The 26,528-nt window shown below is 38.6% G+C and overlaps 3 protein-coding genes and 5 non-coding genes across 16 annotated transcripts in view; 7 read left to right on the top strand and 1 right to left on the bottom strand.

The window, feature by feature from the left end:
- cnot1 (CCR4-NOT transcription complex, subunit 1) overlaps positions 1-4,091 on the top strand; it is a 30,992-nt gene extending 26,901 nt beyond the window's left edge. For all 8 annotated transcript variants that reach the window (XM_028032734.1, XM_028032725.1, XM_028032715.1 and 5 more), the window contains exons 46-49: positions 1,900-2,080; positions 2,451-2,583; positions 2,661-2,795; positions 3,177-4,091. In XM_028032734.1, the coding sequence (XP_027888535.1) occupies positions 1,900-2,080; positions 2,451-2,583; positions 2,661-2,795; positions 3,177-3,255 (528 nt within the window). In that variant the 3' untranslated portion in view covers positions 3,256-4,091. The remainder of the gene's footprint in view (positions 1-1,899; positions 2,081-2,450; positions 2,584-2,660; positions 2,796-3,176) is intronic.
- A 1,853-nt stretch (positions 4,092-5,944) lies between these two features.
- On the top strand, positions 5,945-6,016 carry trnap-agg (transfer RNA proline (anticodon AGG)). Its single transcript has one exon. It is a non-coding gene; the product is annotated as a tRNA-Pro (tRNA).
- Positions 6,017-7,107: 1,091 nt separating this feature from the next.
- Positions 7,108-7,179, top strand: trnap-agg (transfer RNA proline (anticodon AGG)). Its single transcript has one exon. It is a non-coding gene; the product is annotated as a tRNA-Pro (tRNA).
- Positions 7,180-7,534: 355 nt separating this feature from the next.
- On the bottom strand, positions 7,535-13,652 carry setd6 (SET domain containing 6, protein lysine methyltransferase). The gene is made up of 9 exons (XM_028039924.1): positions 13,494-13,652; positions 13,169-13,243; positions 12,345-12,489; positions 12,119-12,260; positions 11,220-11,414; positions 10,995-11,130; positions 10,515-10,695; positions 8,770-8,906; positions 7,535-8,022 (listed from the first exon to the last, which is right to left on the bottom strand). The coding sequence occupies exons 1-9, from the start codon at positions 13,518-13,520 to the stop codon at positions 7,696-7,698; spliced, it is 1,365 nt and encodes a 454-aa protein (XP_027895725.1). The 5' UTR covers positions 13,521-13,652; the 3' UTR covers positions 7,535-7,695.
- Positions 9,530-9,601, top strand: trnap-agg (transfer RNA proline (anticodon AGG)). Its single transcript has one exon. It is a non-coding gene; the product is annotated as a tRNA-Pro (tRNA).
- Positions 13,267-26,118, top strand: bbs2 (Bardet-Biedl syndrome 2). 2 transcript variants are annotated; one of them, XM_028039888.1, is made up of 18 exons: positions 13,267-13,445; positions 16,125-16,258; positions 16,368-16,595; positions 16,695-16,820; positions 17,809-17,871; positions 19,216-19,293; positions 19,420-19,524; positions 20,440-20,526; positions 20,623-20,758; positions 20,897-21,036; positions 21,963-22,092; positions 22,183-22,354; positions 22,472-22,598; positions 22,705-22,824; positions 23,816-23,953; positions 24,303-24,415; positions 24,559-24,707; positions 25,412-26,118. In XM_028039888.1, the coding sequence occupies exons 2-18, from the start codon at positions 16,145-16,147 to the stop codon at positions 25,516-25,518; spliced, it is 2,133 nt and encodes a 710-aa protein (XP_027895689.1). In that variant the 5' UTR covers positions 13,267-13,445; positions 16,125-16,144; the 3' UTR covers positions 25,519-26,118. The 2 variants fall into 2 exon arrangements, with proteins under 2 accessions (XP_027895689.1, XP_027895678.1); XM_028039877.1 differs by lacking the exon at positions 13,267-13,445 and adding an exon at positions 15,537-15,656.
- Positions 13,810-13,881, top strand: trnap-ugg (transfer RNA proline (anticodon UGG)). Its single transcript has one exon. It is a non-coding gene; the product is annotated as a tRNA-Pro (tRNA).
- Positions 14,762-14,833, top strand: trnap-ugg (transfer RNA proline (anticodon UGG)). The gene has a single exon. It is a non-coding gene; the product is annotated as a tRNA-Pro (tRNA).
- Positions 26,119-26,528: the final 410 nt, after the last annotated feature.

Here is a 26,528-nt window from a genome sequence, read left to right as displayed (position 1 = left end):
TCACATACAGAAATCATATTATGAGTAACAAAAGCTTTTAATGACAGTTAGAATGAGTTAATGCAGCAAGTCAATATTTGCAGTGTTGACCCCTCTTCTTCAGGACCTCTGCAATTCTCCCTGGCATGCTCTCAATCAATTTCTGGACCAAATCCTGACTGATAGCAGTCCATTCTTGCACAATCAATGCTTGCATTTTGTCAGAATTCCTAGGTTTTCGTTTGTCCACCTGTCTCTTGATGATTGACCACAAGTTTTCAATGGGATTAAGATCAGGGGAGTTTCCAGGCCATGGACCCAAAATCTCTGTTTTGTTCCTTGAGCCAGTTAGATATCACCTTTGCTTTATGGCAAGGTGCTCCATCATGCTGGAAAAGGCATTGTTCATCACCAAACTGCTCTTGGACGGTTGGGAGAAGTTGCTCTCGGAGGACATTCTGGTACCATTCTTTATTCATGGCTGTGTTTTTAGGTAAGACTGTGAGAGAGCCGACTCCCTTGGCTGAGAAGCAACCCCACACATGAATGGTTTCAGGATGCTTTACAGTTGGCATGAGACAAGACTGGTGGTAGCGCTCACCTCGTCTTCTCCGAACAAGCTGTTTTCCAGATGTCCCAAACAATCGGAAAGGGGATTCATCAGAGAAAATGACTTTACCCCAGTCCTCAGCAGTCCACTCCCTGTACTTTTTACAGAACATCAGTCTGTCCCTGATGTTTTTCCTGGAGAGAAATGGCTTCTTTGCTGCCCTCCTTGAGACCAGGCCATGCTCCAAGAGTCTCCACCTCACAGTGCGTGCAGATGCACTCACACCTGCCTGCTGCCATTCCTGAGCAAGCTCTGCACTGCTGGTAGCCCGATCCCGCAGCTGAAACACTTTTAAGAGACGGTCCTGGCACTTGCTGGTCTTTCTTGGGCACCCTGGAGCCTTTTTGGCAACAATGGAACCACTCTCCTTGAAGTTCTTGATGATGCGATAGATTGTTGACTGAGGTGCAATCTTTCTAGCTGCGATTCTCTTTCCTGTTAGGCCTTTTTTGTGCAGTGCAATGATGTGTTTCTTTCGAGATAACCATGGTTCACAGAAGAGAAACAATGATGCCAAGCACCAGCCTCTTTTTAAAGTGTCCAGTGGTGTCATTCTTACTTAATCATGACAGATTGATCTCCAGCCCTGTCCTCATCACCACCCACACCTGTGTTAATGGAACAATCACTGAAACGATGTTAGCTGGTCCTTTTAAGGCAGGGCTGCAATGAAGTTGAAATGTGTTTTGGGGGATGAAGTTCATTTTCTAGGCAAATATTGACTTTGCAATTAATTGCTGTTACGCTGATCACTCTTTATAACATTCTGGAGTATATGCAAATTGCCGTTATAAAAACTGAAGCAGTAGACTTTGTAAATATTAACATTTGAATCATTCTCAAAACATTTGGCCATGACTGTACAATGGCTGCTGGAAAAGACAAGTGTTGTTGACTGACAATGCAGAAACCACTTGCTGCTTTCTTGTTGGTTGTGCAGGAAGCTCCACTTCTACTTTTCAAAGATCTATGGTTATATATTTGCGCATCTGTTTGTAGCCATTTTCATAACATCAAAGCTTTCTGGTTCTATCAACTCCATTTTTAAAATTTTCCAAAGTAAAATCAAACCACCTTCCCAAATATTGACTTGGAGGCGTGGCCAGCAGCAGCTTATTTTAATTTAAAGTGGCAGAGCCCTAAAACGGCTCATTCTGAAAAGAGCAGACTAAAATCTCATTATCTAAGAATGATTTTGTGCAAAAAGTTGTAATGAACATGTTTGGTGTAGCCCACAGATCTATGCTAACCTGTTAAAGGAAACATAACAAATCAACTTTAAAGATTTGCTAATTTTTGTTTTCTTCCAGGTGTCGAACGAGCCAGGAAACCGCTACAACATCCAGCTGATCAACGCATTAGTGTTGTATGTCGGCACACAGGCCATCGCTCACATCCACAACAAGGGCAGCACCCCGTCCATGAGCACCATCACACACTCTGCACACATGGACATCTTCCAGAACCTGGCTGTGGACCTGGACACTGAAGGTAGGAAATCTAATTAATCACTTTATTGTGTGATAAATAAAAATTAGCTCAATAATTTCCTTTTGATTATGTCTTTTGAAGGACAATTTATTTTACATCATAATCCATTTTATTTATGGGTTTGGTTGCAAGTAATTCTTTCTTGTTTTTATGTTGGATGCTTAAAATATTTTCCAGTGTTAAATTTTCTGTATAAAATTAAAAGTTTGTTGGTCTTTTAGAGGACAAAATTGCATTATTACACAGGGCCGTATCACATGAAATCTTGATAATATACCAAGAGTTTGTGGTTGTAATGAAAGAAGTGCAAATACATTTTTAAGGTTAAACAGAATCTCCTGATGGCGTTTCCATTTTCTCGTGTTTCCAGGGCGATACTTGTTCCTGAACGCGATAGCCAATCAGCTGCGCTACCCAAACAGCCACACTCACTACTTCAGCTGCACCATGCTCTACCTGTTTGCTGAGGCCAACACCGAGGCCATTCAAGAGCAAATCACCAGGTGAGAGCTGCTCACCCCGGGTCGGGTTGACCTCATCAGAACCTCTGAAGGCTAATTGCACTCTGCTTGTCCTGCAGGGTTCTGCTTGAGAGGCTGATCGTCAACAGACCTCACCCCTGGGGACTCCTCATCACCTTCATCGAGCTGATCAAGAATCCTGCCTTCAAGTTCTGGAGTCACGACTTTGTTCACTGTGCACCTGAGATTGAAAAGTAAGTTTAACTCCAGCATTTTCTTCACCTGGTTCATATTTATTAAAGGAATGCTATTTTATTGCATTTTAGACAATAAAATGTTTATTTTCTTACTTAAAAAAATTAACTTTTTGCACTTGCACATTTTAATGTATTTCTAATATCGTATTAAAAAAAGGCTAATGTGGCGCTTATATATATATATATATAATTTTTTTATTATTTTTTTTTATCCGATTAATCATCATAATTGATCACTAAGATTTGGGCAGTTTTTTTGTTTTTGGAGTTGGGTGGGGTTTATGTTGTATTTGGGCTGGAAACTGTCAGACCTGGCAACCTTGTCTCTGATATTTACTGTGTGTGTGTGTGTGTGTGTGTGTGTGTGTGTGTGTGCAGGTTGTTCCAGTCCGTGGCTCAGTGCTGCATGGGGCAGAAGCAGGCCCAGCAGGTGATGGAGGGCACCGGTGCCAGCTAACCGTGTCAGAGAGATGCCGCGGCCTTCGCCCATCCCATCACCACACACCCAGCTCCCAATTCACTGTTGGCACTGGATAAACTGGCAACCACAGTTTCATTGTTTTATTTTTCTATTAAATGTGGCCGGAAGGACTACTGTTCATGGATCTAAGGAGTTTTGTTTTCCCCCTTTGGGATGGAAAGAACAGGAGGAGAAATGCTGTTTAAAATGCTTCTTTTGTTGTAAATATTGAAAAAAAAAAAAAAAAAACAGAGAGCAGGGAAGTGGATGAATGAATTAAAGTTCACGTTTGGTTAAAACGTACCTTTGACATGTAAAGACACCTGAAGAGTTTCACTACCAAAGTCTTTGGTTTGCTTCCCTCCCACACAGATCTTGATTTGTGACTTTACTTTGCTTCCCGAGGCTGAATGGTTGACAGTTGAAGAGAAGAAACTGCCTGCTACTTTTATTTGGTTCTTTGAGGTTTTTTTGTTGTTGTTGTTTTTGTTTTTTTTTCTGAGTGGGACTAAAAGTTGAGGTCAAGTCTCTCAGGTGCGATGGTGGTGGAGACTGGTTGCTGATGGTTTGTCCATTTCAAACTGGTTCTGGAGGTTTCTTTCCCTGGCACTTGTAAAAAATGTGCAAAGTGATGATAACATCGTAAATGACAACATGTACAAAGTTCCGAACTGAAGAACAATAGAAGGACCAATACAGCCCATTTTGTAACATTTTGAATGTTTTGTAAATGTATTGGTCCGTGTGTTGTATTTTGTAGTTCTTTCTAGTTTGCCTTTAGTTCTTGCTACTTTAACTGCAGTATGCGTAAATAAAGAAAATAAAGCATTGAAGGTGCAGCCATGTTTGCTTACTCAGACCGAAACATTTGGCAGTTAATTTAATAATCTCAAATTACGGCTTAAATCTAGGGCTGGACAATAAATCAATAATATAAATAGCGATGCATAATACATCTGACAGAATAGCCGATCCAGAACCACACAGCATTCTGGGAGATGTAGGCAGTAGAAAGACTAGCTGCTCAACCTCACGGCTAGCTGAGCTAAGCTAGGTTATTGGAATCAACTGACTCACTCACACTTTGGTTACCTAGCAACAACCTGCTGGATAACAGCAGTTTCAAGTCCCCTCCACCCTCCAACTTCAGTTACCTATCAACAGGAATTTCAGGTTTTACTACTGTGCCTCAAAATTGTTGAAAATAAAAAACGGTGTGAAGTGAAAACTGGATACAAGAGGAAAGGTCATGCCACCAGTTTGGCAGTACTTAAGATATTTAAAACAAAATCTGATCGATTATCAGGTTTTTGACAGAGCTTCTTGTGTTTCTGTCTCAGTGAGTTCATAGATGCTAAATCAAAAAAGCTAAATTTTAGGTCTACACTAAATCCAGTTCTGAAATTTTGAATAGCATCTATGAACTCAGTGAGACAGAAACCCAAGAAGCTCTGTCAAAAATCTATCATCATGCATATAGCCTGTTTCATAAAATCAAGTCCTTCAGAGGTTAAAAATCTTCATCTCTACTGCCCTTTACCACAAAGCTGCAAAAAAAATTTTACTTCCAAAACCTAGCACATTCAAATGAAAAATGCTTTATTTACTTTACAAAACAGTTGTTGGCAGGAAGGACCTCCAGCAGCAGTCAGTCTTGCAGCCAATCTGAAGATGTTGATGTAAGGCCGTTAGCATATCCTGCATATGCTAACAGCTAATATCCAGGGAGCAGTGACGATATTCCACAACAACATGTCCTGGATGTTGTGGAATATCCTTGGCATTGCTATGCCAACTCATTTACTTGTGCCTCTCCTCTTTAAATCTGGACAGAAAGATGTTGGAGTAGGGGATGTTTCCCTTGCTGCCTATTATGATGAATGGAAGAGATAGTTTGAACTTCTGCCTTAGGGTCTTAGTTCAAGCTGTGTAGGTCTTTTTTAGATGCTAATTAGCTGCTCCCAGTTGTAAAAACAAACAAAAAAAGGTGGTCATGGTTACACATCTTAACCATCTGAAACTAAAAGAAAATTAAACGCAAAACAGATCCAGATCCAGATCCACAGCTTCCAAAATAATGGAACAAAAATCTTAAACAGAAAAAAATCCCAAGTAGCTTATCTGCTACTGGGAAACTGAAATACAAACGTTTATGTCACCAGAAACGGCGGTACGGTTTATGAAGACGACCACATGGCAAACCATTTAACTTGGTCAGATATTTACACTGTTAAAGGCGCACACCCTTTCTTCTTTGCATTAGTTCAGACTAAACTAATATTTGTGATATAAAAAAACACATTTTAGACACCAACATTTTTAAAACCATCTTCAAAATCAGAATTTTACATAGATTTTCTTGGTATATCGTGGAATTTTCTTTTGAGACATTGGCCTGATGTGTTTGTGTAATTTTACTCCTGACACTTCTGGTGTTACCTACATTTTTTAAAATTTTTTCTTATGACAAAATAATTTTCTTTAGCATTCATTATAGTTTTTATTGTCATCTCCTGCTAAACAGAAAAGAAAACCGCAAAGAAAAGTGTTGGTTTGAACCTACAGCCTTCTGCGGATCGAACTGACCACCAGAGGGCGGTGTTGGACAAAACAAAATTGCCACATCAGTAATCATCAGACTTACAGTCGTAGGACAGTAAACCAGATATATTCACCCCATGGATGTGGCTCGTTGGTCTAGGGGTATGATTCTCGCTTAGGGTGCGAGAGGTCCCGGGTTCAAATCCCGGACGAGCCCTCTTTTTTTCCCCACACAAATCTGAGCTTTTTAACAGTGTCAGAGACTTAAAACTTACAATTCAGATTATGTGTTCCTCTTCATCAAGTTATGTGTTAAACTGGGTTTCTTCACTCATTCTCCACTGAACTATTCAGGTTCTGTGGAGTCGATTTATTTGGACTTCTTTTGCATTGTTTTTTCTTTTCTGTAGTGAATGTGTGAAGTCTTTAAAAATGTCTGGATTTATCCTGGGATTAAATTAGACAGGTTTTTTCCCATGGAGTTTGAATGTTCTCTCTGTCCATGTGTAGGTTCTCACCTGGTAAACTTCTGATTTTGATAAGTTGAAAAATGACTAGAAAAAAACAGAAATTTTGAGATTAATCTCAAATATTTTCTACAAAAAAAAACATTGAAATTTCTGAGTTTAAAAAGTTGAAAATTTGCAAGAAAAACCTCTGAAATTAAAAGATTGTTCTCAGACATTTTATTGTAAGAAAATCTTTCTCAGTTACAAAAGTTGAAAATGTTCAACTTCTGGAAATTCAGAAGTCGCAAATTACCTACTTTTGAAACCAGAAATGTTCACTTTTTCTAGAAAATTTCTGAGATTAATCTCAAAATCAGTTTTTTTTTTCTATCAAATTTTCTACTTTTCCAAACTCTGAAATTCTCGTTTTCTTTTCTAGCAAATTTCTGAGATTAATCTAAAATTTTCTGAGTTTTTTTGACAGAAATTTACACCTTCTTTTCATGTCTACAATGGCTCTAATTCAGCATCGTTGGTTGCTCTGTTGACCAGACAAAACGTTTTGTCTGTTCTTATCCTCATGTTTCTTGCTTGATGCTGTGAGGAAAAATCAACAAAAGAAAGCAGATTAATTTACACTTTTCAGACAAAAGTTGCTCTCAGCTATTTGTCCTCAGAAATTCACTTAAGATAAATATTTAGAGTTTAGTGAAGGATTGAAAACAAGCCTTGGTTTCTGTATCACACACGCTCTACCACTAGGGGGCACTGTTGGATCCCTGAATCCTGACCTGCCACATCAGCAGACTGAACATCTGTACTTAGAAAGCTCAGGCAGATGTGAATATCTGTCAGGAGAGGCTCGTTGGTCTAGGGGTATGATTCTCGCTTAGGGTGCGAGAGGTCCCGGGTTCAAATCCCGGACGAGCCCATTTTAATAATTTAGCATTCGTGCACAAGTGTGGGTTCTTACTGGGAACTCATACTGGAACTAACATGACTGTCTCACCAGGAGAATTTGTGTTTATGGTTTCTAGAAGTGGGCAGATTGATATTTATTTAGTACTGGGTTAGTAGTTTAGTTTTAGATTCCATCTTGAAATTTTATTTGATTTTTGTAGTGTAGATTTTCCAATCTATATTGTATTGGTATCAATATTGGTGATTTTGGCCCATTATTCAAAATATTCCAAAATATTCAGTATTACGCACCTCTAATGGTTGCATATTGCATATCACACTTATAACACTTATACAGTAAAAATACTCAAATCATAATAATTTTCTACCAGTTATTTAATGGAAACACTGCAATTGCAAAGTTGTGTTTTATCGACATCAGTATCTTTTAAGTTTTGTGGATATTTGTAATGGAAATGCAGCTGGTGAAGCTGTGAAAAAGAACAGAAACAAAAGCAGACAGATGTTCATTGTCTGTTTTCAGGAGTCAGGACGCGGTGAGCTCCAGCAGTCTGTGCAGGATGACTTTCTGTCCGAAGCGGACCTGCAGCGCCCTCCACCTCCTGCTGCTCTGTCCTTTCAGATCCGCTCCGTCCTCCATCAGCTTCCGGTCGCTCTCCAACTCTGCATCCCCGTACGACCTCAGCGTGAGCCGGGCTGCCTGGTGGATCAGACGTTTCCATGACAACTTTAAATCGGGCAGACCCTCGTTGGAGAAGGCCTGGGAGATTTTATCGTCGTCGTCCTCGTCGTCGTCCTCCCATCCTTCGTTGTCTCTGAACTCTGAGAATTCCTCCTGCGACATGCACAGAAGCTGCAGCAACAAAACAGGAGCTGAACGTCAAACTCATTTTCATTTTGGGTCATTTCAAAATCACAAATGTGCCAGAATGCATCAATAAAACCCAGTAACAAACGGTTAAAATATTAATAAACAGCTGTGCCTCCATTTGATAAGTACTACTTAAAATTAAATAATATTGAACATGTTTTGAAACTGATCAGTCCCTCCAGGATTTTGTGATTTTTGTGCAATCACAATCACTGATTTCAAAATATCTGCAAAAACATTTAGCTATATTTGTGCTTATGTATGATGGTAAATATGATTTTTTGTTCGATAACGGACTATTAATCGACATCACGTAAAGCTGAAGAAGCATTGTAACAGAAGTAAGAAATACTGCCACCTGCAGGTGGGAGTTAGCATCACATAAACATAATGTTTTTGATCATTATGTTTAAAATTTGCAGTAAACTCACCATTAGGCATAATATTGCGAAAAATTGTGGCAATCTGATAATTTGCAATGTTTGTAAAATTGGGAAAAACTGGAGAGACTGATACAATTTGGCAGTAGAGAGATAAAAACTACTTTGATTTGATTGATACAATAAGATTTAAGCAATTATTTAATCCCTCTGGAGTCTACAGGGCTACATAAAAAGCCACGGAGGGCCAGTTTGGCCCCTAGACTATGAGTTTGACACATTTGGTCTAAATGTAAAGTTTTTATCTGGTATTGGAGGGAAAGCAGCTGGGATGTTTGCGCTGCATTACCTTGAGTGCAGAGTGTAGCTCGGAGTCTGTGAGGCAGCCATGATTACTGAACACAAACGCTGCGTTCTCCTCCATCATCTGGGACAAAACCTTGAAGCGCTCATCAAAAAGCTGACGCTCCGGCTCAGACTGAATGTCTGCGAGGAGAGAAGAGGAAAAAGAGAAACAATTTAAAATAATTCTGTAAGGCTCCATACTGCATCAAATTCAATTGGTTTATATTTAAACAAAAATAGGTTTTGAATACATTTCTGTAACTTAAATTACAGAAATAGCCAGCTGCCTGGCTATTTCTTAAATAAAAGAATATCAAAGAATTATTCAAAATACATACAGTGAGCGAGTGCATTATGCAGTGTACTTGCAAATAGAAGTGGCAAAAATATACAACTTAAACATATTTTTGAAATCCATTTCTTAGCATTTTGAATTGATTCAGAAATCCCACAAATCAATTTTTTTCTGCACCTCTATTATGAATAGCCTGAGAAATCTCCCGGAAAGAGGATTTATTTTGTTCTTTGTAGATAGAAGTTGCTCTCAGCTCAGTTGAATTAAAATAACTCACAAATTTCTCCTCACAACACCAAACTTTTAACCTTTCAATCTCCGGAAAACACCTGAAAAGATGCCATGTTTGCTGTTTGACACACCCACCACTAGAGGGCACTGTTGGAGTCCTGAATCCTGACCTGCCACATCAGCAGACTGAACACCTATATTTGGAAGAACAGGCCAGATGGGAACATCTGTCAGAGGAGGCTCGTTGGTCTAGGGGTATGATTCTCGCTTAGGGTGCGAGAGGTCCCGGGTTCAAATCCCGGACGAGCCCTTTTCAGCACATAATCAATAAGCAAATCAGTCATTTTTAAAAGTAAATACTTTTTTTATTGACTGGAGGAAACAGACTTACATACTTTAATGCGTTTTATTTATGATTTAACTTCCCTGCCCTAATTTATATACAGCCTTTGTTTATTTTAAAATAGTTGACTTAATTCTGTCCTCTGCGACAGACTGGCGACCGGAACGTTAGCTGGCGATAGGCACCAGCACCCCTCCCAACCTCACTAGGGACAAGGGTGTTAGGAAATGGATGGATAATTCTGTCCTGATCTGCAACATTGCTTAGCAGAAAAACATGCATGCCAGTAAAATACCTGTTTTTGAAATCTGCAGCAAGTTCTTTTACAAATTTTACTAAATAAGCATTCAAAGCAAAAATTACCTCTTAACCATTCAGTTTCTGTTCAGTTGAGTTACTCTTTTCCCTGAATTAGCTCTTTTTGCATATATTTGTGTCCAAAGAGACACTATTTTTCATACACACAAACAAGTAATGCTGATCTTTTAAAGCTGCCTTATGTAACTTTTATTAAAAAATATATTTTTACTTATTTGTTTAAATTGTCAAAATGTCAAGACAGTATTGTATGAGACTGATAATCTATGAAAAAAAGTCCCTCCACCATCTCTATGGAAAAAATATATTTTGAAAGTTTAAAGTTACAAACTGCAGCTTTCAAGGCCTTTTTTCATTAAGACCGGCAGAGAATTCAGGGGGAAAAGTTAATAACACTTTCTAAGCTTCCATAATTTTTTCCTACTGTGATATCAGAAATGGCACTAAGTACTGAGTAATTTTACTTTAGCATCAAACCAGATTGAAATTTAAGTTTTCTGGAAATTAAAGCATGTAGATGAAAATCTTTTCTTTTTAAGCACATCCAGGTTTCCAGGGTTACCTTGCGCTGCGGCTTGGTAGAGGCAGGCGACGGGAATGTCCGCGGTGTCGTTGCTGTTCTCCGGATACGGCTCCGTGAAACCGTACATGTGCAGCAGCTGCCAGTTGGCCATCTGTCCGTACGTGTTAAAGACCTCCTCGCCTTTACGCAAGGGGCGCACAGAAACCATCTTCAGGCTGTCCTGAAAACAAGGATTAAGTTTTCCACTTTTCAAACTCAGAAATGTCCACGTTTTTCTATAAATATCTGAGATTTTTCTGGGGGAAATGTATTCCATTTGTTTTTTTCCCTATCTACAATAGCCCTACTACATAGATTTACATTTGAGTTGGATAACTTTTCCAACAATATACATACACATATTGTATGAGTGTGTGCATGATTGGCCCCCATGCACTAAGTGTTGCTGAAAACAGTTTTAAATTAATGAGGTTTTTCTTTTCTCTTTGTAAATGAGATTAAATGGAATTGCCTCCTTACCGGATTGAACTCCAGGTTAGCGTTGTGTTTGGATACGTGGTTCAGCATGTCTGCCATGGGAACCATTATAGGAGGGTTGGGGGCCCTCTGCTCTTCATCATCTTCATCATCGTCTTCCTCCTGCGGCTCCTGGAAGCTTCAGTCAAAGCAGAAATGAAACGGGCTCAGAAATATGGAGAAAACGAATCTTAAAAACGTAAAGATTTTGGGTCTGTGTGTGCTAACCTGTAGGCCATGACGAAGGCCACCAGCTGTGTGTACAGCTCCAGAGTGTGTGTGTTGGGGTTCCACAGCTCTGGATGTCTCATTATGAAAGGCAGGACTATATCTGTGTACTCTGTCTGGATGTTGGATAAGTCTGTCGCCACCGCCTCTGGGATACCTGTTCCCTTCAGCAGTTTGTCTCGCTCCTCTTTAGACCTGAGGAAATCATAAAGCTGTCACTCAGCTGAGCTTAAAGGCGACCTATTTATGCTTCCTTGAACAAGTTAGAATAGAATAGTTTTCTGTACAAAACATGTTTAATTCATTTGTTTTGTGTACAAAATTATTTTCAGATAATGATTTTAGTCTGCTCCTTTCAGAATGATCTGTTTTAGGGCCTCTGTCACTTTAAATCCAACTAACCGGCTGCTGGCCACGCCCCCAACTCAATATTTGGGAAGGGGGTTTGATTTTACTTTGGAAACAGAAAGAAAATGGAGTTTGATGTTATGGAAATGGCTGTAAACAGAGGCGCAAATACACAACCATACATCTTTGAAAAGCAAAAGTGGAGCCTCCTGCAGAATCAACAAGAATGCAGAAATTGGTATCTGGATGGTTAGTCAACAATAAAACACTTGTCTTTTCCAGCATCCAGGTGACCAAAATGTCCTGCACCTACACTTGGGTTGCTAGGTAACGACACAGTGGCTGTCCAATATGACTTAAAAATCAGGAGGTTTTTGAAATGGTTCATTTTCCAGACACCAAAAAGCATTAACTTATTGTTAAAAATCGGCTGGGTGATTTTTTGAAAGCCTGTTTTTAGAAGCAGTTGAGACCCAAATGGAAGTATAAAAATGTGCAAAATGTGGATTTTGCATAATAGGTCCCCTTTAAGGAAGGGAGGTGAAGCCTACCAGAACATGGGATGATCCAACGCTTTGAAGCCAGGCCACAAGGAGAGGTAAGTCCTCCAGTGGGACTCAGGAGACGTGGACTCATAAAACAGAGCCAGCAGCAGGGGAACCCAACCAGAAGAGCTCTCCAGAGACGACTTCTCTGTGGAAACAGAAAAAAAAACATTTGGGAGTTGATAGAATCTGGAAGCTTTGACGTTATAAAACTCACTTTCAGTAGAATCACCTTTCTTCAACAAACCAGAAACCTTTGTTGTTTCCTGGTGGAGAAGAGCAGATCTGGGGATGGTGAACAAAATCTCTCCTTCCTCTATGTCTTCCTTTGCCAGCATCCCATAATCTGCCACTGTTCCCTCTGTGCTCAGGCACACCTGCAGACAAAAACCTGGGATCAATTTCAGACACCTGGGCAGGAAAAACGTCACACACTGAACCAGGGTTTGACTCACTTTAAAATCTTTCATGAGACTGTCTTAAAAAACCCCCAACAATGTCAGAGGCTTTTTCATATTCGCTGTAATACAGTCTGCTACAGGAGAGTTTTCCTGCACAAAACCATCACCATCTATAATAACTCTATGAAGAATTATGAATAAATATGAGTTACAACAACATTTATTTTCCCTTTGGGATCAACTAAGTATTTTTGAAATGAATTGATGTTTTCTATTGACTTTAGGCCCAGAAACTGTGACGCCACCATGGCAGAATGTTGTTTTCTGTGTCTGGTGAACCATTTCTGGCCAATTTATTTGGATCACTATTCTGCTGAGAGACCAAATAAAGACACATTATTAGTTTTCTGACAGATTCTACCTGATTTTTACTGAAAACATACACTTATTTTATAGACTCTATGATTCCTCAGGCCTTGAATGAGAAACAGGCCCACAGCATGACAGATCTTCCACACTACAGTTAGACTGAGATGCTATTTCACAAATCCATCCTTTTGTTTTACAGCCACTGCTGAAAACCTCTTCGTTCCAGTAAAACGGAGGAAACTGCATGTTTACTCTGGATGTCAGAGTGCAGAGTGTAATAACAAACCTTTTTACTGAGGACCAAACCGACTCTGTCACACCACTGGAGGAAGTCCTGCAGGCGCTCTGAAGCATCACCCACCTGCGTAAAAAAAAAAAAATCAAACAGGTACTGATATCCGGAACTGTTTTCACGCTCTCAAATCCACGTGTTTACACGCACAGAAGCAGCCTCGTGGACTTCAAGACCTTTTGACAACAAACATTTTAATGAACTCCATTAGTTAATAGTTAGCATGAAACTCAAAATGAGCGCCGCTTTTTCATACAAAGTGAATCTGTTGGTTAGTATCATATTTTTTGTATGTGTTAAATCAGAACAATGTTACAACCTTTACTCGCTTCGCTTCAGTCGCCATAGTCAGACTACAGGTCTGGCCGGATGCTAATGCTATTTAGCTTGCCATGAGCTGGGATAAATTTAACCTGAGCGTGGTCTTGTAGGCAGGCGTTTCTATCAGGACAGGCTTTATTTGAGACAAATGCAGGACAGATACAATATTTTTTGTTGAATCATTTTCAAAGTAAGGTTTGATAGTATTTGTAGAGCGATAATGTCAAAACGAAAAATATGTATTTATCCGTAACGTCGACATCGGCGCTCTGTATGCCTTTAAATGGGAACATATTGTCCTAATTTTCTCAGATGGCTCGTTGGTCTAGGGGTATGATTCTCGCTTTGGGTGCGAGAGGTCCCGGGTTCAAATCCCGGACGAGCCCTTGTTTTGGTTTTACTGTGAAATTATTATTATTTTTTTATTCACCTCAATGACTTCAATCTGTGCGACAGACTACCGACATGCCCAGGGTGTACCCCGCCTCTCGCCCGAAACGTTAGCTGGAGATAAGCACCAGCGCCCCTCCCGACCCCACTAGGGACAAGGGCGTACAGAAAATGGATGGATGAACTTCAATCTGTGAATCATTCTACTGTTCACATGAATACACCGAATGAGCTTAAACCAAAGTGGATTATTAAAAACACAGTTTCTTTTTAACATAATAATAATGAAAAAAACTGCAAAGCAAACAAACAAGAAAAAAAAAAAAAACACTGAGATTTTGTGGTGATTTAGTAAGACTTGAAAATCCTGTGGCTTTTTCTTAAGCGGGTCATTCACTTTCCGAAACCCTCCTTTAAGCCAGAATTAAAAAGTTTCCCTCAAGAGGAGGAGTCCAAAATCCTTTCACAGATACCACAGTAAATTTTCTTCTTTAGAAATTAAATATTTTCAATATGTTTGCACTTGCCAAGCAGTTTAGAATTACTGTGGTAATCTAATAAATGTACATTTATTTATTTATTTATTTATTTATTTATATGACAAATAAATATAAAACAAACAGCCTTTTCAAAATTTAAATTTTGCATTCTAAGTTAATTTTAATTATTAGTTAGATTTCCATTTTCACATTATATCAAATATAATAAAAACATAGTCATTACAAGGTTAACAACTTCAAGAATCGTTCTTGCAATTCTGTTACTGACCAGTAGAGGATGCTGCTGCAGAAACCATACACACATCAAAAACATACATCTACTTCAGATGTCAAATTTTGCTCCAGGACTTTATAGTTGTGGAAACACAAACTTTGTGGCTCGTTGGTCTAGGGGTATGATTCTCGCTTTGGGTGCGAGAGGTCCCGGGTTCAAATCCCGGACGAGCCCTTGTTTTTCTATAATCTGTCATCTGTTGAATCTGAAGTATTAGAGGCTTTCTCAGTTGCTTTGTTGCATTTCTCACATCACTATTAACATTTGCACAATAACTATTACATTTCTCGAAACACCGTTTTAATAAAATTGTGCAGGACTGTAAACAATCTCATCAGGGTCAGCTGAGGTTCACCTGAGGGATTGTTATGTTTAGGAGACATTCCTAAAATCAGCAGTTAGGGAAATATATATTTGAATTATTATGTATTTGTATGTGATTTAAAACACAAAATGAGTTATGTTAATGATATTCTGTTAGTTTCTGTTATGATCTAAAAATTGGTCCGAATTTTTTCGGACCAATTTAAAAGAAAGATTTTAGTAATATGATTAGGATGTAATCATCAATGGTAAAACTATGCTTAAAAAATAATCGATTTAATTGTACTACTACTAATAACAGGAGTAGTTATTATTATCCTTAAGAGCCTTGTTCCTATCTTTTCTCCACTCACTTCTTTTTAGGTTTTCTGCTTTTTTTGTATCGTCATCTTCATAATTCCCTCAATAGTTGATCCAAAAAATATTGTATTTTCTTTCTGTATTTTTTCTCTCTTTCGTTTTCTTCTTACAAAAATGTATTTTCTTTCTGAGAAAAGATATTTAAATATTTTGTAATTTTATTTTTGTTGTGTTTTATTTTGAAAAGAAATGACCGGACGTTAGCCTGTAAACGTTACGCCGAACTATGTAGCTATTGGTTAGCCGACTTCAGTCCACCAAACCCGGACAGTTACAGCTGAGAAGGGGCTCGGGCCAGCGATTACACAACCTGGTATGATTTTTTACAAGACGTCGCTGTTTTTTGATATTATGTTCCTCGTATGAGTTTGGATGGTAGTTAGAAAGAACTGACTTGATATGATTATCCTACTTTTTAGTTTTATGTCATTTTAAAATTCCCTTATTGCATTCTAATTATTTTACAGCAGTAACCACATGTTAACCAGTGAAGGAACTGATTTGGTTGTAAAATCTGTGTTCTTGCACCGGAAATCGGAGAGAGATTAGCCAGATGAACAGCTTTAGCGTGCTAGTCGCTGTTGCTAGGCAACAGAAGTCGCCGCTGTCTGGCTGAGGTAAAGCCTGTAATTACATTAGAGACGCAAAAAAACGCATTGCCAACTGGTTACATACGCGCAGACACGCTTTACGTGCCAGTAGTTTGACAGTTATGTGTCAGGAGCAAGATAAAACATTAAGTTGTCCTGAAGCGGTTTGACGTTATGTTTCACTGTTTAAGGACAAGGAGGCCGCGTCACGATGGTCCCCATCTTCACACTGAAGCTAAACCACAAGATTAACCCCCGCATGGTGGCTGTTGGAAAGTTTGATGGAGTGCACCCATGTCTAACAGCAGCAACGCAAGCAGGAAAGGTGAGGGGAATATGTAGCATAACTGCTCAGCCAGCAGGAGGCTTCAAAGTTACTGAAGGAATATATATCAAATATTTTCATTTTAACCTTAACTGTTCTTCATTTACAGGTTTTCATCCACAACCCTCATGATCGTGGTCAGAGACCTGCGACCCATCGACTGAGCCAGAGCACCCAGGACTCTGATATCTCTCTTCTCAACATCAACCAGGCCGTAACATGTTTGACTGCAGGGACACTGGGACCAAACACCACAGGAGACACGCTTCTGGTGGGATCTCAGACCAATCTGTTGGCCTATGATGTTCACGACAATACAGATGTTTTTTACAGAGACGTAAGTGGAAGAACTATCTTTGGAGTCACTGGATGTAGAGCAGACTCCTTGTTTTGTGATGTTTGTTCATAGTTTTTTAATTGTTTTGTGTTGTTCCAGGTTACAGATGGAGCTAATGCCATTGTTTTAGGAAAACTGGGAGACATCTCCTCTCCTCTCGCCATCATCGGAGGGAATTGTGCATTGCAAGGTTTTGACTATGAAGGGAACGACCACTTTTGGACAGTAAGATTCGATGCAAATACATCTCACAGAATAACTTCAGTTACTGTTGCAGTCCGATTATAAGTCAGAAATAATTAGAGTGATTTGGACAACAGAAATTGACATAACTTTGAAGTTCAAGTTAAAATTGTAACTCTTAACACACGTAAATGTATTTTCCTTAATGTGTAACAAATTCTGACAAACATGGAAGTGACATTCTTCCAGAAAAATCTGTAAACATCTACTGTAGCTCAGTGAAGAGTTTTGTTCACATTGAAATCGGGTTCCAGGACCTTTTTTGTTAACAATCTTTGTTAAAAAGATTAACACACTAAATATAATTTAGTGTGTCGGGGACACAATCAAGATTTCTATCCATAACATCAGTGACCGACCCTCATACTCAGAGTTGGGCAGTAACTAGTTACATTCACTCAATTACATTTACTTGAGTAACTTTCTTGAAAAAAAATACTTTTATTAGTATTTTTACTGTGCTGTAATTTTTTGAAGTATTGCTGCTCTTGAGTAAAAGTTTTGGATTCTCTACCCACTCAATGAAGAACAAACATGTTTTAACCAAAACATTCACCACACACACACCTGCAGTTTTTGTTAAAGTTTTATAATGTTTTTACTGAAAATAGCTGATTCAGAAAATATTTTTTTTGCCTGATTTTTTGTATATGAATTATTGTCATTTTCACCCTAAAAATATAAAAAATATCCCCTTAACTTTGTATTTTGGTCCGTCTGATTATGTAATTTACCAGTTATTCAGTACTTTTAGACTTTGAAAACAACAATATTGTATCGCGGTTGAATACTTGAGGCACGGCTCTGTTAAAAATAGCATAAATGCTACGTCACACATTTCCTTTGTTGCCTTAATGTATCGCGCATTTCAAAAACTTGTTTATTTGCCTGAACATGTTCATGAAATGTGTTCACAGCTTATATCTTCTATATTTCTTTAGGTCGTAACTATGACTTCCCCTTTTCTCAGGTAACTGGTGATAACGTTAGGTCTTTGGTGCTTTTTGACTTCACCAGAGATGGGAAAAATGAGGTAAGTCTGAGATTTGAACCAATAATAACATTATTAGAATTAGAACAAAATCTGAATGATAAATACTCTAAGAGTTTACAATCCCTGATCAAATTTAGCAATCTGAAGTTATTTGGATTTGTATGTGATATATGATTCTTACAATACAATGGTAACCCCAAAACTGAATAGTGTGACCTAATTACTTTTATTTCAAAAAGAAAAATAAGAGTTATTCCTACCACTGATAAAATTAAAATAATTTACTGTAATTATTATAGCTGTAATGATGTTAACCATAGTTATTATTTATAAATATTGTGCATAACAGTTAGTAATAATGATGATATATTTCAATTAGGGCTGCACAGTGGCGCAGTTGGTAGCACTGTTGCCTTGCAGCAAGAAGGTCCTGGGTTCGATTCCCGGCCGGGGTCTTTCTGCATGGAGTTTGCATGTTCTCCCTGTGCATGCGTGGGTTCTCTCCGGGTACTCCGGCTTCCTCCCACACTCCAAAAACATGACTGTTAGGTTAATTGGTCTATCTAAATTCTCCCTAGGTGTGAGTGTGTGTGTGAATGGTTGTTTGTCCTGTATGTCTTTGTGTTGCCCTGCGACAGACTGGCGACCTGTCCAGGGCGTACCCCGCCTCCCGCCTGGAATGTAGCTGGAGATGGGCACCAGCAACCCTCCCGACCCCATTGGGGACAAGGGTGAACAGACAATGGATGGATGGATATTTCAATTACTTTTTTTCGCATGTCATATAATAGTTCATTATCATAAACTATGATAATGAACTATTATCATAGTTTATGATAATAGTTCATGGAAAGAGTGTTTTTTTTGTATTTAGCAATTTTAGGTAACGAAGAGTGGTAAGGTCATTGTGATGACGGAAAAGAAGCAGAAGAGTGAGAAAATCTGAGTTAATCACTGTTGTTATTGCAGTTGCAACATACAATAATAATATCAATAATATATGCCTGTATTTTTCTGGTTTTGGAAAGTACAAAAAAATAACAACAATGTCCTGGTGTTTGATTTATAAAAAATATTTTCAGGTATCCACCTAACAACCTATTTAGAGAAGTTACTACTTTTTAATTGCAACTGAAAAGATTGATGAAATAAACCAAATGTTTCAACTTAAAGTTGTTCAAAAAGGCTCATGCTCAGTTAAGTATTAAACTTTTATTTTGAAAAGCTGCAGGTCCTGGTTAAAAATGTTAAGGAAGTGCTGCACTTTCAAAAATACTTTATAGATCCCAAAAAGAAATTGAATGTTGTTGTAACTCTTATGAATTCAGATTGTGCAAAGAGTTCTTTCATACCAAACAATAATAGTTTTTTCTTATTTGACAGCTTCTTGTTGGTTCTGAGGACTTTGACATCAGGGTTTTCAAAGAGGATCAGATCGTCTCAGAACTGAATGAAAATGAGGTAAATAAACATGTTGCATTGTTGTTTTGAATGATAAAGTTAAGAAAAGCATTATTGGCTTTGTTCAATACCTAAATAATCTTCCATATCAGTTCAGAACATTTTGGGTCTTTCTCATCTTGACAGACTGTGACGTCATTGTGTCACATGCATGGCAGCAGGTTCGGCTACGCTCTGGCTAATGGCACCGTTGGAGTGTATGACCGCACGGCCCGCTACTGGAGGATTAAGGTGAATATTAATTCACAGAAATCTGAAATCTGTTGTTTTATTTGCAACACCAACCCTAAAACTGCTATTTTTACGGGTTGAAATTGACACCTACCACCGGCCAAATGCAGGTAAAGGTAAGGTGTGGCGTGTGAATCTGAGCAATGCACATCCCACTGTGGCGGCTTTTCAATTTGAACCTCTGGACAGGAGTGGACAAAAAAACTGCTGACGATGACTACAATTCGTTTTAGCTGTCAAGTTTAGAACATAACATGCCAAAATTTAAATGTACACGAAATATTAAAGAAAAAGGGTTGCTGCTTATTGTCAACACTAAGACAACAAGATAACAAAAGGTCCAAAGCTACATGTAAACTGGTAGGCAGTAAGAAAAACACTGGAACAACACAGGAATTGATAATGAACATGCTGTGGGATGTTTGTAACGAGATGAATAATTATTAATTGAAATAGAAAACCTAAAAAATAAGGAAAAAAATAGAAGTTAGAGAGCAGTTAAAATTACTACCATTTAAAATGTTAAAACATGTCTAGAGACACATCTTCAGTAAATACTGGAAGTTGTAGTCAGAATGTGGAAATACTCAACATAGGAAATGACTAAAAAATGTATTTTTAATCTGCTTCTTTGACAAAGAGCTCTTTAGCTCTTCATCAATCCATAGTACAACTATGGCTATATAGTCGTACAGGGAATAATTATGTTCTTGTATAAACAGTATTTTCCATTCAACGGTGAAAATCATCTCTAGCAGATAAATAACTTTGTGAATGTGTGTAACCTGTCAAGGTTTGCTGTTAGTAATTACTTAAACTTATTTTACTACACCTCTGCTAAGGTGTTCAAGCTTTTGAATTTGCACCCGTCTGTATATTATTACTAATTAATTACACACTGATCTTTCCACTCAGTCTAAGAACCATGCAATGAGCATCCATGCCTTTGACTTGAATGCTGATGGAGTTGTGGAACTCATCACTGGCTGGTCCAATGGAAAGGTCCGTGCCCGTTCTGCAGGAATGCGATATATTCCAGCTTTTGTTTCATGCGTTTAGCTCTTTGGAGCCTCTGCTGATGTCCAGCTCTCGTTTCAGATCGACGCGCGAAGCGACCGCACAGGTGAGGTCATCTTTAAGGACAATTTCTCCTCATCTGTAGCTGGAGTGGTGGAGGGAGACTACAGGTTAGACGGACAGGTACAACTCATCTGCACCTCCATAGAAGGAGAAGGTGAGTCCAGTCTGCGTCAGTTTCTGCTCAAAGCCTTCTTACAAAATTTTAAATATCGTTACTCCTAAATGTTTTTTTTTAAAACCTGATTTGTCACCCTTTGAAATAATGACATTTGGCCATGTTTGTATTTTCTAGTCCGTGGTTACCTGCCAGCCAGTAAGGCCTTGAAAGGGAATCTGATGGACTCCAACGCTGAGCAGGATCGCATTCGGGAGCTCAGCCAGCGCAGGCAGAACCTGCTGCTGGAGCTGCGTAACTATGAAGAAAATGCCAAGGTATTCATGGTTCTTTTTCATTTACAAACCATTTTTAACCTCTGACAATGACTCTGACACATGCACAGATTGACAGTAGATTTTCTCATTTTGTTGCTTTGTTTTAAAGCAACAAAATAATTTGTGCAAAATTCATAATTTAGGACAAATTCTGAATTTGTGCAAAATTCATAATTCACAAGCAAACTACACAGCTGGTCTTTGGCAATAGACCAATGTTTTTTTGGTGTCTGTAAAATAAAATATTTCAAAAACCTCCAGAACGTAACGTCACAAAGAAGCAAGCACTGCCTATTACCTAGCAACCCCAGCAAAGCCCAGCATGTTTGGTCAGCTGGTTTTCCCACTGCATGCGTTGTACAATGGCTGGTGGAAAAGACAAGTGATTTTGTTGTTGACTTACCATCCAGAAATCACTTGCTGCATTCTTGTTGGTTGTGCAGGAGGCTCCACTTCTGCTTTTCAAAGATGCACAGTAGCATTATTGTGCTTCTGTTTGCAACAATTTTCATGTGTGAGTGAAAACGTTGAGTTGCAGGGCATAGCCAGCGGCAGATCATTTGGATTTAAAGTGACATGACGCCCTAAAACAGAGTTCAAAATAGGCAGACCTGAGCAGATTTCATTGTCTAAAGATGATTTTGTGCAATGAACATGTTTTGTTTAGGCCGTACACGGATCCTAACTTGTTCAAGGAAGCATTTTTTTCCAGATCACACCGTCTACACTTATGTGTTTTCACTGTTTGTTTCTAAATGCCTAAAGATGAGCTGTACTATTCATTTCATTGTACTATTTACTGGACAATGACAATAAATCTAATCTAATCTAATCTAATCTAATCTAATCTAATCTCAATAATTTACACCAGAATCATGGTTTTTAAAAATTTTTATGCTAACCTTCTCCCACACCTTCCGTTTCAGGGCGTGTCACAGACAAACAGCGGGATGGGGGTAATACCAGCAAACACTCAGCTGCAGACAACACTGTCTGTCAGAGCTGCTACGGAGGCCCAGAAGGCTCATGTAGAGCTTAGCATCTCAACTCCAAATGGTTGCTCCTTCTCACACTCCATGTATGTTAAGCATCTGTGTTCTCAGCAAATCTGCTAGAATTACTGTCTGTGTGACGCTTTCTCTCCAGAAACAATCATCCGTGCGGTTCTCATCTTTGCTGAGGGAATATTTGAGGGCGAGAGTCACGTTGTTCATCCAAGTGTCCAGAACCTGTCGGGCTGTGTCCGAGTCCCCATCATCCCCCCTAAAGACATACCAGTGGATCTGCACATCAAGGCCTTTGTTGGAGGGAGGACCAGGTGGGACATGTAAAACAGCTTGAGTTAAACTCTCCATAATGTTTAGAAAATGCTGAAAATCACAGTCCTTTAATGCTTCATTGTAACATTTTGCTTTCTGAATCATCCCCTCTGCAGCACTCAGTTCCACGTATTTGAAATCACTCGCCAGCTGCCGCGTTTCTCCATGTATGAGGTCACAGAGGACTCGCCTGCCGCGCCTGCTGGAACCGTTTCCTTCAGCATCAACGAGCGACCGCAGAGGGTGAGAGGGAGGACAAAATAAAGAACCGTTCTGATCGGGTTCAGGAGGCATTCTCATATGAAACTTGTTCCTTTCTCTCGCTGTTCATGTTTTTGTGTGAACGTAGGTGGTAATGTGGCTCAATCAGAACTTCCTGCTTCCAGAGGTGGTCGAGAGTCCAAATGTTACATTTCATTCCCTCCGTGGAGGAGGACTCATGTCTTTTCATATGGCCAGTAACGGACAGGTAAACAATAAACACTAACCTACTTTTTTAATCACAAAAAATTATACATATATTTATTTAAAAAACTATTTATTGTTTTTTCCAAAACATCCCAAATGGGTCTCTGGAAGGTCAAATCGGAAATATATGCTTTTCATTTTTTTCTCTTTTTTATCATATATATACTGTTTTTGTCATTTGCTGTGTTGCAGTGATGTTTTGTGGTTTTTTCTTGCAACGCTCAATTTAGACTCTTAAATTAGTTCTGGTAGTTGCAGCTTTCACCTTCAATATTCCAGAATTTTTTTTTTCAAATGTCATATTCTTGCATTTTATGAATATTTTAAATATGCGGGTCCAGTCAGAAGTTTAGATCATCTCATCATTGGTGTGATTGAATATTAATTTGGGGCTTTTTTAAAAATGTATTTTAGTATTTTTTCATTGATGGAATGATGAGTCAAGATTCAACTACAATGACGTTTAAAAACAAAAATTAAGATTTTCTTTAAATTTTCAACACATGATCAAAATAATATATGTGTAGAATCAATTAAATACGTAGAAATAGCAAACTTTGTTCTTAAGGATATGGTTCTGTAGGTGTAATCCTGACTCATTTAGTTTAAAAAAATCCCAAATTAGTTCAACATTTTTAATCCAGTTTCTGTGTTTAAAAATCATTGCAGTTGTATAATCGTTCCATCCTGCAACAAAAATTGGTTGAAATAAATAATTGAAAGAGTGCAATTTTTGATTAATCTTAGATTTAGTGACCAAACCTGTATTTTACTGAAGCTGCATATCAGATAATAATAGTCTAGGCAATTTTTGCCAAAAGCATCTTTTTTTATTTTGCCTAAAACATCTTTTGGAAAGAAAGAGGCGGTGATTTTTTTGGCAGAAAATGACTAAGGCCACTATTTTAGGACTGCGACAATATTTAGGGTTATTTAATCCACTATTAACTTCCACCTAATTGAGACTTTCCTGATTTTTTTTTTTCTGTGAGATCACCCTGACGACCGATGATATTGATCTAGCGGGCGATCTGGTCCAGTCCCTCGCCTCCTTCCTGGCGATGGAGGACCTGTCGGTGGAAGCAGATTTCCCATCATACTTTGAGGAGCTCCGCACAACGCTCACTGAGGTTCTCACTGAAACTGAGATGGTTTTTTGAAACATTTTTAGTTACAGAAAACCCAGTTCAGTCTTAAAGGCTCAGTTGTTTCTAGTGTCAGTCGCCTATGATGTAAAGTTGAACCAGACATTACAAATCTCCAACAGGATTCTGCTGCAGTATCGTTTGGTTTTAATTTTTAGAAGTACTTTTTTTTGTGTTAGTTAGAGATAGAGAGATAAATCTTTATTGTCATTGTCACAAGGACAACGAAATTTAAAATTTAAATTCTACTTTTACTTGTTTGCCAGCTGTTTTTAAAACAAATTAAACAAGACTGTGAGATGTTAATGCTGAGTCGTGGATGTTTGTGTCACAGGTAGACGAGTTTCACTCTGTGCATCAGAAGTTAACTGCTGACATGGCCGACCACTCCAACTACATCAGAAACATGTTGGTCCAGGCAGAGGACGCTCGCCTCATGGCTGACATGTGAGCCACCAAAACCCAAACTTTGTATAAACTTGACTAAAACCATTCATTGTAATACTACTGGCTATTAGAAGTGCTAATTTCTGTCTGAAATAAACAGCAAACACAATCTTCAACAAACACTCTTGTGCTTTTATCTGTAGGAAAACAATGAAGAAGCGTTACAGGGAGCTGTTTGATCTGAACAGGGATCTGATAAATGAATACACGATCCGTTCTAACAATCACAACGCCCTTCTGGCTCGGCTCAAGTCTGTCAACCAGGCTATCCAACGGGCCGGCCGACTCCGAGGTTCGCCACCGCTGGACTGTAACATGAGAAATATAGACCCTAAACTTCTTCACGTCTTATCACATTAGAACCACCAACTTCTATTTGTTTGTTCAAGTTTCGTGTGATGATTAGTCCAACATAAAGTTGTGCAAAAGTGGAAAGAAAATAGTGCATAGTTTCAACATGTTTTGCAGTTAAAAATCTGAAGATTTGTGTTTACATTTTTTTCTACTCTTCTGCTGACTCCTGTGATTTGGTAGTTGAAAGCTGATTTTGAGAAAGGGAAGGATGTGGCAAAGGTCATCGAACTAAACCTCTGAATGCAGTGTTTTTATTTATTTAAATTTTATTTTGGGGTACAAAATTAAGGGATCTGATTATAAATCCACGCCTCGCTTTTCAGGTTGTTTTTTTTCTAAATATGTTGGAAGCTGTAAATTGTTTCGTTCTTATTTAATAGTTTTGCACTACATTGTGTTGGTTTCTCACATAAAATCTTAATAAAATTAAGCTTGGTGTTTTGGAAATCTTTTCCAGACAGTGTACAAAACACAAAAACAGAAACCTGGTTTGGATTACATTAGATATTATGTTAACACACAGTTTGGAGTTGGTGGTAAAGAAAGAAAACTCTTAACAATAATTAGAAGAAATAATTTGCTTATAGTTGCCACATCTTCTTGTTTTTACATATTTTTTAAACTATTCTTGTTTCTCCTCAGTGGGTAAACCCAAGAACCAGGTGATCGCCGCCTGCCGAGACGCCATCAAGAGCAACAACATCAACGCGCTCTTCAGGATCATGAGGGCCGGCACGGCTTCTTCTTGAGGACAGAGTGCAGGAATCAGCCAGCTAGCCTAGAAAGGACAACACGCAAAATGTGCAAAAGATTGTAGGCGTTTGGGACAAACATTCACTCAGCCTTAAATGTAACGAAGCAGCGGCACTGGGGAACACCTCTGTTAGGTAACTCAGAGAACAGACTTAGAGCTGCAGTTTAGCTGTGTGGCTGGTTAGAAAGGCCTGATGTAGTTCAGCATAGCTTTCCACAGTCTAAACGGACTCACAGTTCTGTCTGTCTGCATCTTTCGTTCAGGATTAAATCTGTCTTTTAGCGCCGTTTTAGGTGATGGTGCACAAAACATTTAAGCTTCTCGACAAAGCCATCAGAACGTTTTGACCAAATGACTGTGCTGGATGTGGTCTCTGTTCGTTGGATCCAGCTGACGGAGACGGCTGCAGCGAGGCGCGGAGCTGTTGGGTCGGAGCGGTTAGCTCTCCCAGTCGTTGTCTTTTTTTTTAGCCAAAGGAAATTGTGTATGTTTCTGTTGGAACGAGTGTGATCGTGTGTCTATATCTTGTTTACCTTTTGTAGATTGTTTTTGTGATTGCTGCAGCGTTCCTATTAAAATGTATTAATGTTTCAAATGTTTTTGTCATTTGTCTAAACTAGAGCATCCTTTATGAAACTGCAGAAGTCTGTTGATAGTGTTTTAGCTCCTAATTTTTCCTTCAGTTTTATGTTATTGCACGCAGCTTAGAAAAATAAAACTTAAGCACAGACAGTTTGAATATAAGGATCGGAGATTCCAGGAATTTTTTCTTCATTACAACAGTCAATCTTATCAAACAATTGAAAACAAAACTTAATTTATAGAGCAATTATTGTTTTCTCTGGCGCCACCTGCTGGTAATAGGTCCCTAATAAGTCCTAATGAGCTGAAGGATGATGATGAACCTCAGATATTGTGGTTTTTACGGCACAATCCCGTTTTTCGTTCTGACACTTGCTTTGTCTTTCATTTTTCTGTGACAATTAATTAATTAATTAATTATGT

The sequence above is a fragment of the Xiphophorus couchianus genome, chromosome 2, assembly GCF_001444195.1.
Source record: "Xiphophorus couchianus chromosome 2, X_couchianus-1.0, whole genome shotgun sequence".
NCBI lineage: Eukaryota > Metazoa > Chordata > Actinopteri > Cyprinodontiformes > Poeciliidae > Xiphophorus > Xiphophorus couchianus.
The sequence above is the reverse complement of the archived record's forward strand: the minus strand, read 5'-3'. Positions and strand labels throughout refer to the sequence as shown.

Coding starts and splice junctions, on each gene's coding strand:
- setd6 (XM_028039924.1), bottom strand. CDS start 13,520: ATGGCGACTGAAGCGAAGCGAGTAAAG. Junction 12,261..12,344: donor TTCTGGTTTGTTGAAGAAAG/GTGATTCTACTG, acceptor CTGTTTCCACAG/AGAAGTCGTCTCTGGAGAGC. Junction 10,696..10,994: donor CTAACCTGGAGTTCAATCCG/GTAAGGAGGCAA, acceptor CCTTGTTTTCAG/GACAGCCTGAAGATGGTTTC.
- bbs2 (XM_028039888.1), top strand. CDS start 16,145: ATGGTCCCCATCTTCACACTGAAGCTAAACCACAAGATTAACCCCCGC. Junction 16,821..17,808: donor GGAACGACCACTTTTGGACA/GTAAGATTCGAT, acceptor CCCTTTTCTCAG/GTAACTGGTGATAACGTTAG. Junction 19,525..20,439: donor CCCGCTACTGGAGGATTAAG/GTGAATATTAAT, acceptor CTTTCCACTCAG/TCTAAGAACCATGCAATGAG.